At 27.1% G+C, this 20934-nt stretch overlaps 1 protein-coding gene across 5 annotated transcripts in view; it reads left to right on the top strand.

The window, feature by feature from the left end:
* The window catches only part of LOC136986145 (myocardin-related transcription factor B-like), a 103576-nt gene that overhangs the window by 14570 nt on the left and 68072 nt on the right, over positions 1-20934 (top strand). For 2 of the 5 annotated variants that reach the window (XM_067283620.1, XM_067283622.1), the window contains 3 exons: positions 11-113; positions 8387-8739; positions 10855-10945. In XM_067283620.1, the coding sequence (XP_067139721.1) occupies positions 10912-10945 (34 nt within the window). In that variant the 5' untranslated portion in view covers positions 11-113; positions 8387-8739; positions 10855-10911. The remainder of the gene's footprint in view (positions 1-10; positions 114-8386; positions 8740-10854; positions 10946-20934) is intronic. The other 3 variants (XM_067283625.1, XM_067283626.1, XM_067283621.1) reach the window with 2 other exon arrangements.

The following is a 20934-nucleotide window of genomic DNA, read 5'->3' as shown; positions in this document are numbered from 1 at the left end:
TATTATGTAGTGTATTGTGAAGAAATAAAAGAATTTGACATGATTTCTTGGATGGTGGTTGTACAGAATTAAGGACATTTTACAAATATTTATTTGGTATACTTAATTTTCAGGTAAGAAATTACAGTTTGTAATTTGTATTGATATTCCCATATGTTGTATTTTTCAGTATATTTTCTATCATTTGATACTGTAATACTTGTTAACCATATTTATTACATACATACCACAAGATATAAAATTATTTTCAATCTACAATTACACAAATTTACAATATTTACTTTTATTCTTCTTTTTAATTTAACTGATTTTTAAAATTATTTGTGTTTTTAAGATGTACTTATAAGAAGATATTATATATAATAGATATATACGCACACACACACATGCTCATATATATGTATAGTCAATATGTAATCTTTTTTATGTAGATATAATAACTAAAACAAAAATACTATTACCTTCAATAATGATTACAAACATAAGAAATGTATGAAATCTGATTTTAAAAAAAAACTAAATTCTGAACATGCTTTTGAACTAGCTAATTTCCTGTATGAAATACTAGAAAAGTTTGAAAGTATGTTGAGAGTTCAGGATTTTTTTAATCATATTTTGAATATATTGTTGATATATCAGCAATAATAATTATAATATAATATAATATATGATATGTTATTAAGTAAACCTTAAACAAATGTAAATTTTATGGAAAGAATTTATTTTTAAAATGTTTATTATTAAAGCAAATAAAATATTAAAGATATCTATTGTTATATAATGATAGATGTCTTTAATGACATTATTTTCAGATTCAAAACTTTTTTAAATATAGTTAATTATGTTTTTAAATACAAATACAGGAAAATTATATAAAATGCATTTATTAAAATAATGCTTAGAGAAATTGGACTATAAAGAAACATGTTATGTATTGATAACATTAATGAACACAAGCAATAATGTATGTATTCAAAAAGTTTTTAAGTTATCTACTTTATGTTTCTGGAGCATTTTCTGCTTTTTCATACATATGTATTAATTAATATATGAATTATACAACAATTATGAATTTTATATAATCTTGTTAAAAGATTTACCATTCATCATAAAAACAATCGACTTAAAACATAAGAATGTAGTTGTTAAGGGAAATTTTACTGTATTTTTTGAAGTGGTCTGAAGTGGAATAATTTTTCTGATTGCAAATGTAATTTTATGTTTTAATTTAGCTAAGTTTTAAGGGGTTTTGACATATATGATATCTTTTGTGTGTCCCTTAAGAAAAAATACAAAGGATCAAGTTTGGAGATTTTGGAGGTCATATTATAAATATCCCTGCATGTCTAATGCAGTTATCGCCAAATTCCTGATTTATTCATTTTTGTACTATTTGCACAAAGTTGGCTGGAAAATTAAGTTTCAGCTTCCAAAGGAAGATAAATCAAGCCACAATTGTACATAGTTTTCAAGCAAGTTTAAATATGTTTTCCTAGTTTCTGAATTCTCACAAAATATGGCTGGATTACAAGGTTTTTTGTAAATCCCACACCAAAACCATCACTCTTGGACGGTTGAGGTCTTGCAGCTCCTGCATCAAATAGGAATTTTCTTTTGCCCATATACAACAATTCTGTTTATTTAGTACCCCATTTAGTAATTAGTTTTTCATACATTCAATGGCAGAATTCTAAGTGTAGTTTGTCAATTAGGCTTCAGTCCCTGGTGAATTTGCGGCTTGTTGGGAGTGAACTTGAATTCATGTAAATTCCTGAAAACAAACCTTTGTGTTACACTGGATTCTGATGCAACTTTACTGGAAGAAAGACAAGTTTTCTAATTGTGCTACAATGTCAATGAGTTTTTTATTTTTATTTTTTGCAGTTTTCTTGCGGCCAAGTTGAGGTTTGTCGCAGATACTTCCTTCTTGTTTCAATTTTTGTAACAATTTTTATATTACAGAATGAGTAGTAATTGGCCAATTCACGTACCAAGCATGAAAGGCTTGGTTATTTCCTTTAAATCATTATTTCTGTTATAATTATTTACCAAAAAAATTCTTTCTTTAGTCATATACTTTGTCATGCTTATTGTGTGTGATGCGAGCTGATGTTGATGGCCAAAAATACTGTCAAAAACCCAATTCACATTATCTCTGTGTTGCTTTACACACTACAACTGCAACCAAACAATTTACTGTCCTTTTGTACAGTATTGTTTGGTTGACACTAGAATTGGCTGAGAAGTTTTTCTAAGCAACAAAATTTGCATTCTGAAATGGAATTTTTTTTCTGATTTGAAGATATCCTTTTTTATTAAATACTTTTTGGTTCAGCCAACAATAAGTCGAAAATGGGATAATTTGAAAAATTGTTTTTGTTTTCTTGTATTGTACAAGGAAAAGAATTTCTACCTGGCTTAGCTAATGCATCATAAAATAGCCAGGCGTTTCCTGAATTTTGCCATTTACTGTATAAGAAAAAGCTTTTGACCAAACTAGATTTGAAGTAATTTCTTTTATTACATAAAGGTGCATTGTAAGAAGTTTTCTAAATATGTACTGATTTTTAACTAATGTGTGTATCTCACATAAAACCAGCCCCATTAATTGAGTAAATTGTTATGAACTTATTGGAAAAAAAAGAGAGACAAATAAGACAAAATAATATTAGACAAAGAAATTCTCTGAAAACTTATTTTTATCCACAAAACATTATGAAAACTTGCATAACCAATGCTTTGTTGTTTAAGGCAGCCTGGTTTGATTCAGTTGGTGAGTGGAATTAGTTTTATGTAAGGCACCCTTTGTATGGCAAATATTAATTAAAATAGCCATATCTAAATTTTATTCGAAATTATTATTATTTTTTTTAATCAAAAGTAATATTGATAGACAGCAATAATAATAAACACATCAATCAATTCTATAATCAGTAAATAATGTAGTTTTACATCAATATGCCAAGAACTTTTGAGTTAGTACTGTTTAACTGTATAAATATAAGCAGATGAAAAAATAATGCTTTAACATTCTTAAACTTCATTTAGATTTTTTTATGAACTGCATTATTTTATATTAAATGATATAAGAAAATCTTATGTTATATTCCAAGAAAATTGAACAATGAAGAACAATTGATTGGAAATGTTGATATGTTTTTATGATATATCAAATAATATTTCAGCTCTAAAACAATAATTTTTGAAGTGCAGTTAGCAGAACTGTAGATTATTACAGTTCATATTTTTATTTTAAACAACTTTTCTATAAAATAATTATTTTATCAATAAATATTTTGTAGTAAATGAATGTGATAAAGTCTGAATACAAAATTAAGAAATTATTTACTTATACAAAAATAATAAGAAACTTCTGTCAAAAATATATAATTTTATATGAAATAAAAATTAATTAACATTGAAATTTTACGGGATTCTTTTATGCAAAATAGTTTCATTATTTAAATATTGTCTGTATTGTGATTTTGGTGCATAAATGCTGTTTATTATTTCATTGTTGTGAGATAGTCTTTAAATTCAGAAATAAAACAATAAATTATTTGAATAATTTTGATTAGTTAATGACTATAGTAATGGAACTTCTTCATATTATATGTTGAAAGGTTCAAGATCAAATCTAGGCTCATATTTTTTATAAATGATAAAAATCAGTTGTGTCTTGTAAGCTCTAACAATGGATTAGATATCAGCTGACTGCTATTAATCTTATGATAAACTATGCTTACTGATCTTCATTCTTTCTGATTACAGTTTTCTCCATTTCTTTGTTTATTAATTCCATATTTTTATTCCTCTTATCTGAAGTTAATATACTTAACATAAATTTAACTACCAAGTTATTGCCTGAATATAATTGGAAATAATCCAGTTATTAATTGAATGAAGTAAATTAGAAATATATTGTACAATAAAATTTAATGCATTTGAAATTCATATGTTGAAATTTACAATATTTAGAAATGGAATTAATATTTATATTTTGCATATTATATGAAAAACTGCGAATTTTTTTTTTTTTTAATAGGAATATTTTAATAATAATAATAATAATAATAACTCTCCCGTGGTCACCACCTGGTGGTGGTGGGAGAGCTCAGTAATTTTACTGAACCGTAGAGCAATGCAGGCTGGAACACAAGCTCCTGGTAGGGACACCCATGCCAATAAGGTGTATGGGGAGAAATGAAGATAAGAGTGACCACACCCACATTCTGTGGAGATATTTATCATGGTAGTAACCAGATTTAAGTATGATACCGTCGGATGTTGACCGGGTTAACAAGGTTTGCATTTGTGGGTTAGGCAGAGGCTCACGTTTGAAAAATAAGCCACAGTCTCCCTTTGTTACCAGTGGCAAAACCAGCACTGGCCCAAGCATGGCTACTACAATGCCCTCAACAAATGTGAGGAACCAACCATGGTGTGTCCAACCTAAGGTTGGACACACCATGGACTGAAAATACAATTGTAGACAGATACGCACAAAACACAGTTCTATCACAAGCCTGCCTGGCAGAGAAGAATAGAAACACAAATAAATGACATTAGACAGAAATTAGGCAGGCTGACACAATACACTAAAAACAACATAGCACCCAAATTAAGGAAACAACTCAAAAACATTTTCAAGAGAACAAAACACACACAAAACATGAATTTCACAACACACATTACGGAGTACATTGATTCACTAAAACGAAAACTCGCAGCCAAAGCATGTAGACTCAAATGATACAAAACATGTTCATTACAAAAACAACAAAATAAATTATTTACAAACAATGAAAAAACTTTTACAGACAAATTAGTAACAAAACAAATACTGATACACAGCACAGTGGCACACCAACAGAAGAACTCACACTTATTGGTCTTCTCTTTGGTCTAGTGCTGTTACGCACACAACTGGAAGACACCTGGTGTAGACAGCAATCACAATTTCTGGTACAAAAAATTTACATCACTGCACTAGAAACCAGCTAAACACCTAACACACATCATCATCAATCCACAAGATATGCCAAAATTTCTTACTCAGGGCATCACCTACATGAAACCTAAAAACAACAATACCACAGACACTACACAATACAGACCAATTACATGTCTTCCAACACTTTCTACAAATTATTGACATCCTGTATTGCAAACAAAATATACAAACATGTTGAAGAACACAACATTCTTACGGAACGACAAAAAGGTTGCCGTAGAAATCACAAGGGATGCAAAGAACAGTTACTCATAGATTCAGTCATTCTACGGCAAGCACACAAACAACACCGAAACATACACATGGCATATATAGACTACAGAAAAGCATTCGACAGTGTTCCACACAGTTGGCTGCTATATATTCTACACATGTACAAAATACATCCATCACTCATTACATTCTTCCAAAACACTATGCAGCACTGGAGAACAACACTACATATGAAGTGTTACTCTCTACGTTAGTAACACTTCCATACAAACAAACCAAATATTCATTAGGCGAGGAATTTTTCAAGGAGATTCCTTGAGTCCTCTCTGGTTCTGCTTAGCCTTGAACCCATTATCCAACATGTTAAACAATACGCAATATGGTTACAATATCAGACATGAAAAAACAACACAGTTTACACTGTCACATCTCATGTACATGGATGACATAAAACTTTATGCATCCACACAAAAACAACTTCATCAACTCCTACAAATCACACATTCATACACCAAGGACATACAAATAGAGTTTGGTCTAGACAAATGCAAAACACTTCACATAGAAAAAGGAATCCTGAAGAAAGAAGATTTTGCACTTGGAAATGGGGACATTATTGAATCCATGGAAGAGGGCTAGTTCTACAAGTATTTAGGATTCCAGCAGGCCAAACTAACAGAACATGCACAAATAAAGCAAAGATTAATTAAAGAATACCAAAGTAAGTTAAATGCTATTCTCAGAACACAGTTAAATGCAAAACACACAGTTAAAGCAATAAACACATATGTCATCCCAGTACTCACATATTCTTTTGGAGTTATACATTGGACTCACACAGATCTTGAGCAACTCCAAAGAAAAACAAGAACTACACTTACTAAGCATAAACAACATCATCCTAAATCCGCCACAGAAAGATTAACCCTTCCACGTAAAGATGGCGGACGTGGATCTGATTGACATAGTTAACCTTCACTACAAACAAATACAATCACTGCGAGAGTTTTTCTACAAAAAACAAGAAACATCACAATTACATAAAGCTGTAACTCTAGCAGACTCAAATAACACACCATTAAACTTACACTCATGTCATACGGACACAACACAACATATGAAAAGCACAGACACCATTAAGCAATTGTGGGCTCGAAAGGCACTCCATGGCAGGCATCCTTATGACCTGGCCCAGGATTTTGTTGACAAAACTGCATGAAACAGCTGGTTAGCTTGGGGATGCCTCTTTGGGGAGACGGAAGGATTCATGATTGCCATACAGGATCAGGTCATAAATACTAAAAACTACAGAAAACACATACTCAAAGATACAACACTCACAAATGACACATGCAGAAAATGTCACATCATGCCAGAAACTATACAACACATCACCTCTGGTTGCAAGCTCTTGGCACAGACAGATTATTTACATAGACATAATTAAGTAGCAAATATAATACACCAAGAGCTTGCAAAGAAACACAAATTAGTAGACATCCATGAACCATACTACAAATACATTCCACAGACAGTATTGGAAAACAACATGCACAAAATGTACTATGACAGAGCCATAATCACAGATAAAACAATTTACCACAACAGACCAGACATCACACTCATTGACAAACACAATAAAATCACATACATTATAGACATATCCATTCCAAACACTCACAATATACAAAACACATGCACTGAAAAAGTCAGCAAGTACACAGAACTTGCCCAGGAAATAAGGTATCTGTGGAGGATGGATAGGGTGCTTATTGTACTGTATCTGTCGTTCTCTCCTCTACAGGTGTCATACCACACACACTACACAAAAGCCTGGGCACATTACAATTGAATAGAAACACTTAATCACACTACAGAAGGCTACTATATTGAATACATGTCATATCATTAGGAAATTCCTGAATACAGACACACACTGATACACTTTTTAATTTCTGTTTTGGTTACTATACCTTGACTTTGGTCTGGCATAGTACACAGCCACTGGTGTTAACCGAGTATAACTCACATAACCCAACATAATAATAATAATTTTTTATTTTTTTAGTATAGAGCAGGGATCACCAAACTTTTTCATGGTGAGCTAGATAACTGAGAGAAGGACAAGCACAAGCTGCATAACGGTTTTGTGTATTCAACATAACTGAATACACAAAAAATAAAGACAACCAACATATTTATTTACCAATACACAAACATGATCGCTGCAGCAAGCATAATCACTTTTCTTAGAAACTTCATTGTGGTACCGGTACTTATACAAAAAGCGCTCTGATATCCAATGTCACAAAAAGACACCAAAGTTTATATTTCACTGATTTATCTAAAAATTATATTACTGTCAGACGAAAAAATCAGACTGGACCAATTTTGCATTTTTACTTGCAATTATTTTAATTTTTTACACAGTAAGTTTATCTACAATCTATGATGTTTCCATGTAAATAATTATATTTTAGCTCATTTGTGGCATAGTGTGGCAATGGGCCGGATAAGTAGTTTGGTGTCCCCTGGTACAGAGCGGGTCGTAGTTTGGTGACCCCTTGGTATAGAGTATATAATAAGCATTGAGCCGTATAAAATTTTTTTTTTTTTTTATGTCTGTAATGATTTATTATATATTTAAGCCTTTGTGTTATGTAAATGAGTCTATTGATATAAAAAAAAGTTATTAAAATTTATAAATACATATTATTCATTAATTAGTAATTTTAACAGAAATTAATTCTAAATTAATTTTCCATCTACTAATTTCCAATCTTCTAATATATATATTTGTTTTTTAAGCATAGGTTTTAAAAAGTTTTAAGTAATGTTCCTATTAATTATATTTTAACATCAAATAAATTTTTTTTTTACAAACATTTTTCAGCAAATTTTTAATATATTTGCGACTTTAACATATTAAGATAAAACTATGAACATAGAGTAAAAAAAAAACTATAAGGTACTTCAAAATGGAAAAATACTGCACAATAGAAGTTTTGTATGAAGAATATTTATATGAACGATTTACTGACCAAAATTTTTTGCTTAAAAACATTATGTATGACAATTGAAAATAGAAACAATACAACAAGAAATTTTTCCAAATTTTAATTTTCAAGAACTTTTAAATAATGTGTATAACTTTTACAGAAATGAAAAGTACTGGCAAAATAATGAAGTTGTAATGACTTTACAGGTGATACAATTAAGAATAATTAAACAGAAAAATATGTTAAATGGAAAAAATAAGTGTTTGATTTTTTTAAACATCATTATTTCTAATAGTAATAATAATATATTAATAGTTATTACAAAAATTGTTAATAGTGTGAGATATAAATTTTTAACCAGTTTCAGCTTTTAAAAACTCATTATGAATGTACAGAATTCTACAAATATATTTTAAGAATTTTCATTGCATTTCTGTTGAAGCTATTGAGATATGGAAAAATAGTAGAAACATAAAAAACAATGGACATTATTAGACCCTTATTTTAATTCAGGTATGGTTTTTTGATTTATTTTTGTTTATTTTAAATATACTTAGGCTATTTTCAAGTAAATATGATATTAAAAACATTAGAATAATAATTAAGTTTGATTTATCTAAATTCTTTGAGTACGTCCTTTTTTTCAACGTTACTCTGTGGACTTTATTTTCACTTAAAAAGACAATAATCAATGGTTGAAAATATAATACAAAAACAATGGTTGAAAAATGGAAGTTTATTTTCCAAGCCATTGCTTAATATACATTTTGGGATCTATGCCCTCTCATCAGTCTTCATTTTATGTTGTTTTTTCTAACTGAAATATTGTGTGTTCTGCTACATAAAATACAAAACAATAAACTTAAGTAAAATTTTTAGAGAAATGTTAATATACTAGAACAAGAATTAAACTTACACCATAAATGTTTTATATAAAACTTTATTTTTAAGGAACTTTCAAACATTGCATTTTACAAAACATTATAACAAATAACCAATAACACAAAGTTGTATTTAAATACTGAAATATTTTGGTTTAAATTTAGGTTACCGTCAGGATTGAACGAACATTAAAAACAGAATAGACTACTTTTACATTTAAAATTTTTAGAGTATCAAATGTTTAACCATTACAACTGTAAATTATAACATTCAAATGTATCCAAACTTATTTTGCATATATAAAAGCATTTAGCACTTCAAATTATCCACAAGTTGAATTTATTTATTTAAGAGGAAGTATGATTTTGTTTGTTACTTGGAGAGTAGTTATCATATATTGTAATGACTACCTGTATATAAAGTAATAAATGAAAGTGATGTTTTTTTAACTGGTTTGCTGTAATTTTGAAATATTTTTTATTTTTCTTAAAAAAATATGTGATTTATATGACTTTTCAATGTGCTATTTTTCCATATATGATATTATATTTGTTTTTAGAATGATCATGCTATCCATTGTTGCAAAGTTTTGATGTCAACTTCTTTGCAAACTTTTCTGTTTGAGGTTTTAATGTTAGTTCATCAGTTGAAAATCTTGTACTTCTTTGAACTTGAAACCATCACACTGATGCTTTATTGACATCTATAATAATTGGGCTGCAATTTGAAAAATTGTAGACCTGTAAATTCCGACTGTCAACCATCTGTCCGTCCTTTGTTAATCTCGAGAATAGAGTTAGAAAGATGAGAGGTGAGACCATATATGGAAACCTTAGAGGCAAGAGGCCCTGATTAATTATATACAAACTTCCAATGCAAACCAGAAGTTAAGTTATTTCAATTCAAAACTTTTTCCCTGAAAGCAATTAATAGACGACCAGCATGACTCTATTGTTAGAGGAAAAGTATGATATACAGTACAGGGGCAAGCCACTACTAATTTGAGGTGGAGAGCATATACAGTATTTAAGTTAAATAAATTTAAAATATGATTAAAAATTGCAGCCCGGCATTGTGATAATGTCACAATAAATAATTGCTTGTACATTATAAATTTTTCAATATCTGTGATCCTGTTCTCAAACGTTTAAATAAACATACTCATTCTTCCACAGAGTTGATTTCATTGAAGATGACAAGTCCAATTTTCTGCACATTTCTATATTTTTTTAATCCATGCTCTATTTTTTGGATAAACCTTGATATTTTTCATGAATTGAGAGGTACTTTCTTTTATTAAATGATATACTTATTGTGGAAAATACTGAATACTGAAGGATAAAAGTAAAAGTGAGTCATAAAAGAGATCATAAAATACTTTTAACATAGTTTTGATTCAGGCGATAATGGTTTTATCTATGATGTAAAAATATTATAACTGAATATTTGCTTGAAAATATGTCTTAAGTGAAGACAAAATGACGATTTGCTCTCAATAAGTGAACTCGTTATAACTGTACTCATTACACTAAGTTTGACTGCGTGTGAATCTAAAATTGTGAATGTGGATTTCAAAAAATAAATGTTCTAATATGTATATTTGTAATAATACTAATTATTTTACATTCTAAAATATAAGTTTATAATAAATAGGTAATTAGAGAAATATCCAGTAATTAATAAAATAAATATTTAGGGTAGTTTCTAATTCTTCATTCATTAATTCATTAATCTATTTTCCATTAGGAACACTGGAAAAATATTACATTCAAAATATAATACAGATTTCAATAATGAATAATTATGATGATATATTTAAAGAACATAAGATTAATTGGTGAGTTCAGATTATTTTATTACTTTTTATTGTTTAGTTTTTTACACACAACTGAATTAACAATGAACATAGTATCAAAAAATGTTTTAAAATTTTGCAGTTCTTCACTCAATAACATAATTAATTTAAAGAAACCTTAAGATTTCAGTGAATAAACCAATATTTATATGAAGAGATTTTACAAGAAAAAAACATTACAATAGTTTGTAGATTAAACACATCATTAATTAAATGTTCAAATCAATAGTAATACTTTATTATCCGTCTAGAACTGAAGAATTTTTTCATCAGTTTGTATTAGTTCAAGACAAACATTGAGATTAAACTCTGAAAGCAATTGTTTTATTACATGTAAAAGAAATAATACACCTAAGTATTTATAGTTTTATTTATTGAATTTTTGGTTTGGCTATGTACCTTTTCTACAGGTTTTACAAGAACTTGTATTGTGATAGTTTTATTAAAACTGAAAATAAAGATTGCAAATATCTCATAATTTCAACAAAAATTATATTAAATAATATATGATCACTTTGATATTAAATTAAATGAAGAATAGATATTTTGTTTGTATTGAACATTATGATGAAATATAACATTTATTAAATATTAATAACAAATGATTTGAACTACAATTAGAATTTTTCAAAAATGAATTTGTCAGCTGAAGATACTCTTCTCTATTATATTTGTGAGTTGCATTTTGAACAATGAGATATCTATTTCACTTTCATTTTGACAAAACAAAAACACATGCCTTATCAGATATTATTCAGTATAACATTATCTATGATTGTAAATTATGATTTTCAATTTGAAATTTAATCTTTATTATACAAAAGCTTATTTGATTTCTAAGTAATGGGAGAAAAAAATATTTTTTTAAATTAAAAATTTTCATGTTATACTATTCATCCAAACAATCTAATGGAAGATTTAATTTAAAGGGATAGTCATTTATATTACAATAATTTGAAAAGTATTTTTAATAAAAGAATTTTAATAAAGAACTGAAACAATATAACAAATATGGAAAATTGAATCGTCATGCAGAACTAAAAAGTCAATAAATCAAAATGAAGAAAATTATGTCAATAAATAAGTAAAAATGAAATTTTTTTGGTCTTTAAATGACAGTTATTAGATCTGTAAATTTTTCATTTCATTGATGTTTCATTTAAAAATAAAATTGAGAATGTTAAAATATCACAAAAAAGTTGAATTAGTTTTTGTGTCTATTGACTTTTATAAATTTGTATGGGTAGAATCATTAAAGTTATATATTCAATCTATTAAAACTATATCCATAACTTAAGCATTGAAACAATTACTGTAGAATGACTTTTAGGTAACTAAACTACTAACAATCTCCCAAGTAGCTATTACTTTCTTATTATTAAGGTTGTTTGTGAGAGACAAGTACTGTTGTTGTCAGTTTCTTGGAAAAAACATAAATAACTCTTGATATTTTTTACTCATTTATTGAATGACTTGCAAATAACATACTGTATATTGTATAAAAATATCAATGATCAAATTTAATCATATTCAAATATATTTAATAATACTCAGTTTCATATACAAGGATAGGATGATTAATTTCAAGAATAATTGCTATTAATGTGATAGGTTGTCAATAATTGACTGAAAGAAAAAAATACTATAAAACATATTTAGCTGAGATAAGGTTTTTGATTTCTATAATGTTTTAATCATCACTTTTGAATGAAAACATGTACAAGTATAATATGATAAGCATTTTTTATTTTTTCAGTCAGATATTCTTATTAAGCAAACATAACATAAATGATTATAAGTAATGTTTTATCAAATTTTAAAAATGTTAAATTTATGGAAATTTCATCATTCTTTATAAGTATATTGTATTTCAGTAAGTTTACCTTAATATTAAAAGTAAAGGAAAAGAAATTTTATTATGAAAAGATAAATAATATAGTTTTAATTCATCATTACTATGGTAAGCGTATCAAATAAACATAATGCATATTGTATAATTTAACATAAATACATAATTTTCAGATAAACAAATTATATAAATTTCTACATAAATTTTATAAATATCTGAATTATATATTTTTAACAAAAAAATCATTAAAATAAATTTTCACAAATTTTAATCTATTGTTAACAATTGTACATTTTCCTTAATTATAGAATATAATTATTTTACATCCATTAATGACAAGATTCAAATAAATAATGATATCAGAAAACACATTTATTATGCATAAAATTTAGTATTAAATTTTAAAATTAAATATAAGGGGGCTTATAATTGTGAATGTTTGAGTACTTTTACCTTTTTATTTAAAAGTAAAGTACAAGGCAGAAATCTGTTTAATTCTCTTATTTAGTATATATTTGAAGAAACTTTAAATAAGTAAAATTGTCCCTCAGTGTCAATGAGACAGGAAGAGTTTAAAAAGGGGGTCAAATGTACTCACATTTTAAAGTTTATTATTTTAATTAATTTCTCTCTCTCTCTGTCTTCTCTTTCTTTTTTTTTTTTTTTTTACAGTTTAAAGCTGGATTTTATGACATTAAGTTTAGTTTGAACATACAATACATTATTTAAAGTAAATTGTTTTCTTTACATAAGGTGGTCTGTCTACATTTTACTGTACATCATGCTCTTATATCAAAATGCATTTTATTTCATTTTTCCTACACTAAATTTATATTGCATACATGTTTATACATAATGATCTGGCTTAATTTTTACATAAGCATCCATTTTCACATGCAATTCATTATTCAGTTAGAATCTAATAATCAAATAATCTTAAACTTTCTCCTCATATAAACAATATAAAAGCTTTATGCAGTGTATATTTTGAATTAGCATATTTCCAGATTTCATATTACCTTCAAACTTTTTCTCTGAAAATAAATTGATTATAATCAAGTATTACATATAAGTAATTGTATATACATAGCCATTTATGGGTTAAGCAGAATGGAAGAAAGAAACTACAAAGAAAACTACTAAATCAAATATTGTAGGAATTTATTCACTAATCTTCACTAAACATGATTTGACTGTACTAGTCAAATCATGTTTATATGTTTCTGTTGTTCATTTTTTGCAATTATGTGTTAAATATTTCTGCACAGTACTTTCTCCATTATAAAGCATTTCAATTTTTTTATTTATATGATTTTACACTTATATAGTATGTCATATTTTTAGGTACCTACAGCACTTTTCTCACTTAGTTATATTCTTTAAAATGGAAAAGCTTAAAGTGGTTATTAAAAAAGTGAAAAAGCAAATTATATATTCACTTCAGGTTAATCCATAGTTATAGCAAATGTAAAAAGCAAAGCAAATAATACATAACATGTGACACTATTTTCAATGAATTTTTCCATTTAGCAAATCACTCCACCAGACCAACACATTGAAGATTTTGCTTTCCACATTGTTTTAGTATGAACCAATTTCACTAAGCAAATAAAAATTGCTTTCAGGTTTCTCATTTGTTTTTACTGTTTGCTGTCAGTGTGAACTGATCTTTTAAAATGACTTTCTGATTTCACATGACAGAAGGAGACAACTAATGTCACATATTGTATTAGTATGGGACAAGTCCATCAAAAAAAAAAACAAGAAGCAAGCTAAACTTTATCAATTTTTTTAAAAGTACATGAGTTAATTTTACATCATTTTATGTTTCCTTTTATATGCTGTTCAAATGTAATGTAGGCCTACACATAATAAATTGAAACTTCTTTGTTAAAAATTACACATACAAATTCAGTTATACAGTGTTAATTTGTACCATGCATTACTTTACACTTTGAATGCAATTCAGAAGTAGTTTCACTTGTATATTTTTCTCACTTTACTTGAAAAAATTATATAAATAGGGTTTGGTTTACCAAGAAAATGAATTTAACTTCACAGCATTAATTCACAGTTTTAGTGTATCTCAAACAATTCAAAATTATAGTTTTTATCATGATTTATCATTAATCTATTACATTTAATAGGTGGTTGTCTCTTTAATCCGAAAACATTCGGTAAACTAACTTACAGCTAAACAGGCTTAAACCTTTTTTATTGGTTCTTCATCAAATGCATTTCGGACCAGTTTTATGAGTCTTGGTCCCTCATCAGTGCTTTTTTGTTCTTCGTATACTCTTTATTAACAATATATTGCTTACTGGTATCTGTTTTCATATTCGTTTTTAATTCCTATTTTCCCGTGTATTTACAGTAGTATTACTATTTTTTCGGAGGTATTTCAAACATTTTACAGCAAATTTTGGTTCTATAAATATACACTTAAGGTTGTTCGAAAAGCATTGTGCTTTTTACAATACTAGAACGTTTTTGCAGTAAACAAATTTAATTAAAACTATTACATTTAATTTTTAGTTTCACTGCTATATTCTAAAATGCCAGATATAGTTAGTTATAAATTATTTATCAATGTAAAAAATTTGTCAGAATATCAAATAATCAAAGTAATTTCTTCTAATAATTGTTAGAATTAGTGCACAAAGATACTAGTATAGTAGCTTCTTTGTGGATTAAAAAGGCATTTTGTCTTTAATCATTACTTTATGATATGAAGTAACATTGTTAACATCCCACAATGAAATATCAGTTAGAATGTTAATAATTAATCTACATTTGAATTCATAGCTATTTGAATAATGCAATATTGCATTTTGTTGCTCTTTGGAAAAGAAAATTTGTTTTCTATCATCTAAAATGATAAATTCTACTAACCATACAACATGGATATTTCTATGAATGAAAAAACTTTTAGTTGATCTATACAATATATCAATATAATTAAATTTATGACAAATTTTCTCATTCTGATATAATATTAATTATTTCTTTTTTGCATATTTAACATATATGATCTACTCATTTATTTAAATAATAACAAATTTATAGTACAGTAAATCCTTTACTTAGAACTAGCAATGTCATCATTTAAATTTTGTTTTGAACATACATATAACAAGACAAAAACTTTGATAAAATAAAAAGTCTCAGTGTTTTCTTTTCATAAGCAGAAACACTAATTAACCTTTTAAATAAACACATAAGTTAAAAATACATCATATTTAAGCATTTGACAAATGATTCATGAAGTAATGGAAGTTCATTTGACTTATGCAATTTTTCAACTCATGTGGAAACCTTTGGAACAAATTAGCTGCATAAGTCAAGGACTTACTGTACAAATATTCAATAAATCTATTATAACTTTTTAACTATGTTGGAACGTAACATCTAATATCATCTATCTTAAAGAGAATGAATTAGAAAGTCAAAAATAAACATTAAAGGTTTTATAAAAAGAACAACATATAAGATAAACTAACAATGTTTAATTAATTATTCTGTACAGATTATTATTTTTCAGTTTCTTTTTAAAGGAAAAAAAATAAAATTATTTGTTCTGTAGCAAAATATTTTAAAATATTTAATATTTTAAAAGATTATTTATTAAACATGTCTGGCATTAAGTATTTAATAAAAGTGGATTTAATGAAATGAAAAATTAAATGCAATATTGAACTTTTCATTAGATATTAGTTAATGTAAAACAGTTGGAATTTGGAAACATTTCTAACATTGTAATGTATTTGAATTATTAATTTAAGAAGCTAATCAATTTGACTTTGTGCAGTATTTTTCACTTCAATTCAAACACATGTAGAAAATCTGTTATAAAGTTGTTATATATTATGCTTTATAATAATGGAATTTCTGTGTTTGCATATATATATCTATTTAATTCATCCAACACACCCTTAATTACTCCAGTTAATCACGTTCATAAATCTTCAAACGTTTTCAACCCATTCTGGGTCTTCCTCAGTATATCGTTGTACTAAATACACCAACGTGTGCAATGGAACATTCAAATCGAATCCAGTCCAATTCAAATTACAAGAAAACGGTTGAGCTTGATATTCCATTATCAAGCTCAACCGAAAACAAAAGAAACAAACAAACGAAATTACAAAATCACACAGGAGTCCAATATAAATTTTAATCCATTCCCATGTGAAAACATGATTATTCGGAAATCAGAATTCAGAGAAACTCTGAAGTGTAATCAATGAAGAGTGGATTAGACTGTTAAGAATTGGCAAAAAAGATTCCCAATTGTCCAGCTTTTAATTAATAAATTATCTTATCGATTTTACAAATTTTAAGGAAAAATCTTACAAGATTTTTCCTTAAAATTTAAAATGCTAGTAATTTTTGCGGGACAATGTGTGTATTTACATGCATTTGATAATATTTTATTTGTGATTAAAAACGAATTTTAATCACAAAATAAATATTAGAATTGTTTTAATATATCTCATTTTTATTTTGATCTTTAAAGTCATATTTTGTCCTATATATGAGATCATCTTATACGTGAGTAAATACAGTAGTTGAAGAAACTTCCTTCTTTGTACTATGCAGGAGTGCTGCAAAGCTGTTATTAAGGCTCAAGATGACCCTATGAAGTATTGGGATATTGGGATCTTATCTGACAAGAAATAACTGTACATGATATGTTTTTCAGGACTATTTATGTTGTAAATCCTTTCCCCCCCCCTTCTATAACTGTGTGTGGCAAGTTCTTCTAACAGTATTGGTAAGGTTGTGATAACACTTTCAATGTAGCATTACATGTAATAAATGGAATTTTTTGGGTTTATTCTTTTTGGTTTCTTCTCTGTACTATACACGTCTGATGAATACTTTTTTTACTGTCTGTTGCAGGTGAAGTAATTTTTATGGCTGCTACAGTTTTATTTTATTAATAAATATAAATTATAGTAGCATTATGCTGATGCAAACTGTAATGATAAAATTGTTTTACAAATGCAAAAATTATTGACTTGAATGTAAAAAAAAAACTAAGCAGATGATTCTTTATGTTAAAAAATATTTGTAGGAAGTAAATATTTGATTTACTTTTTGCATTTATTCAGGAATCTAAATTCAGAAAATTTTTTCAAATTAAAATGTAACATGTATTATTTTGTGCCTTTACATTAATATCCTACTCATTAAATTGATGAGAGAGAACACAGTATTGTTTATTTTGTTAGGAATGGGCAAGATTTGAAATTGGGATTAATAATTCTTATTATTTTCAGGTCTCGGAAAATAATTTTATATGTAAGTTACATTACATTATTATATACAAGTTTATAGATCAGAGAAAAAATTTGTTTTAAATAGAAGAAACAATATTTAATTAGTTCATTAACAGATTGAATTAAATATTGTTGATAAATTGTAATTATGTTCAGTAATGTTTATTGAATTCAATAGAATTTAATTAAGAGAGAAATTTATTTTCAATTAATGTCTTGTTTTTAATATAGAATTATCTTAAAATATATTTAGAAATGAGTAGATAATTTGTGGAAAATAAAGTTTGAAATTAAATGCATGAACAGTTTATAAAAGTTTGTATGTAATGTTTAAATTATTTTATAAATTTTGTCTTGTTTTTCAAGCCTTTGATACTTTCGAACCAAACTCTAATTGTTGTAATACATAGCACAAACATTAAATTACCTCTTAGAAAAGCAAATAACTTCAGACAGTAAAAAAGTATAACTGGAACAGACCCTTAAGTCATGCTATTTTTGATAAATTCATAAGAAGCTTAGATATGGAACAAACAACATAATGCATGGTAAATTAAGTGCACACTGCACCACATTTTAGTGAAAGTATAAATGGCACTGCTGCCAAAATTCTTGGAATTAAACCCAGAAGTAACAGTGATTTGTGGGAAAGCCAGCATTCAATAGATTTTCATAAAGAAACACAAGGCAAAGAGCTCTTCCATCAAAAGGATACGGTTCAGTGTCTCAATCAGCTAAAATAAAAAACCATAAAAAAGAGGGTACAAAGTTACAGTTAACAAGAAGATTGAAAATTTATATATTTTGTGAGATTTTAAGAAACTAAATTGAACTGATAATCATAAAGGGATATTCTGAAAAAATTATGTTGACAGTCAAAGGATAACTATAAATGTATCACAAGCGAAAGAGACGGATACATTTCATACAAATCAAGAATTGAAGAGGATAGAGTGGAAAAATTATTTTGACTTACTTATCATTATAACATACATTGTTTTATTGACATACTTTTTTTCTAATAACTAGTGATGTCTTCATGACATTGCATTATTTACTATATTTGAAATATTGTTAGGTATTAAAAAGCAAAAACTGAAAGACACCTTGCTTATATGGAGTAATAGCCGAGACATTCAAATTTATTGGTTCGTCGACAAATCTTTTTCTTTTAAAAATCTCTAATCAAGTACTCTAGGAAGCTCGAGTTCCTTTTGTAATGGAAAGTATGTATTGTTATTATACTAAAAAACATGAGTAAGTATTAATGACAAATGGCACAGATATAACTTTATTGTTTTTTCCTGTAAAAATTTACAATAGGTTGCTTTTAAATAAAATCAAAAGTCATATAATCCTACTCCTTTAAATTGTTAAGTATATTTTCTATTTCATAGGAGCAGGATAGAACCATTAATAATTAACTATGTTTGGAGGCTTATTGAAAGTTCTCAACAAAAAGAACAGATTAATACTTATTTTTATAGATTTTCTTTGAGATATTCAATCCATTTAATAGAGAGAGCTGTTAAATGTTATGGTATTATGTTAATTTTAAATGTTAAGACATTATGGAATTTGTAAGATTTTTAATTGCTTTAAAGTCAACTTATATTGATTCAAATAAAAAAGGTAGCATGTTGATGGAGAACTGACAGACATTTGAGGATATAGGGGGTTGTTTTGGCTCATTTCTGTTTATTGTGTCCTTGGATTTTATTCTCCAGAAACTGAAAGTGGACTTGTTTAGAATCGGCTTATTTCTATCCACAAGGTCTGTGTGACCTTTCCTTTACGGATGCCAACGATCTTATTGATAATAATATGGATGCATTTAAATATTTCAAAATGAAAGATATTGCAGTTATATCTTTTTGATTCAATAGCATACCAGTTTCTGTATCCTTGATGTAGGATTCAAACGAGTTCTACATCAGGTTACAGAAACTGTTATCAGAATAAAGATCTACGGCATTGAGTACACATCAATCCTTACGTATTTGGAAATTGACTTCTGCGGCACATAAAATTTACTTGTATAAAACAACTTTTTGGCAATTTTTAGTTCAGTTTACAAACAGCTTCCTGAAAAGTATTATTTATAGTTTTAATATCTCTTGCTTGTTAGCCCTTATTGTTAGGCTATACCTGGACCTGGAGAGATTACATATAAAACAGAATTATACTATATGGAAACTTTTATGCTCCTACCATTACAAGCAAGCTTGTTTCAAATCATTCATATATATATATATATCGGTAACTTTTTAAATTAAGAAAAATTTACTGAAAGGTTAAAGTAACAGTAGTAAAATGATGCAAAATAATTTATATTATTTAATGATTATTCTCTCTTAATTTAAAATTTCCAGACGAAAGTACATTAATCCAGTTTTGGCCGCAGTAGTATCAACTCTTCAGTCAAATCATCCCATTCAGAATTATTAATATATATTAATTAAATCATAATAGTTTCTTCTTATAATTTATATGAGAATATAACAAGTAAATTCAGTAATATATCACAATATGTCATCCCAATTCTATTCCAAGGTAACAGATCGGTTAACAGTTTACTCTGTCTCGACTGCCAATTACAATTTTTGACAGCAAAGAAAGATAAATTGCTACATGAGTACCTTTTATTTTTTAAGGATAGCTTTTTTGGATACTTAATTAAAGCAGATAGTCTTACAGAGAAATATAAATAGTTTTAAAAAAATATATAAACAATAAAATGTAAAGAATTTGGAAATGGGGACAGTGGGTACAGTGCAGATTAAACGTATAGTAGAAGGGATCATCATCATTAGATTATTTAATAATTTGCTTACGAAGTT

Source organism: Centruroides vittatus, unplaced genomic scaffold, assembly GCF_030686945.1.
Source record: "Centruroides vittatus isolate TY-2023 unplaced genomic scaffold, ASM3068694v2 scaffold_1014, whole genome shotgun sequence".
Classification (NCBI taxonomy): domain Eukaryota; kingdom Metazoa; phylum Arthropoda; class Arachnida; order Scorpiones; family Buthidae; genus Centruroides; species Centruroides vittatus.
The sequence above is the reverse complement of the archived record's forward strand: the minus strand, read 5'-3'. Positions and strand labels throughout refer to the sequence as shown.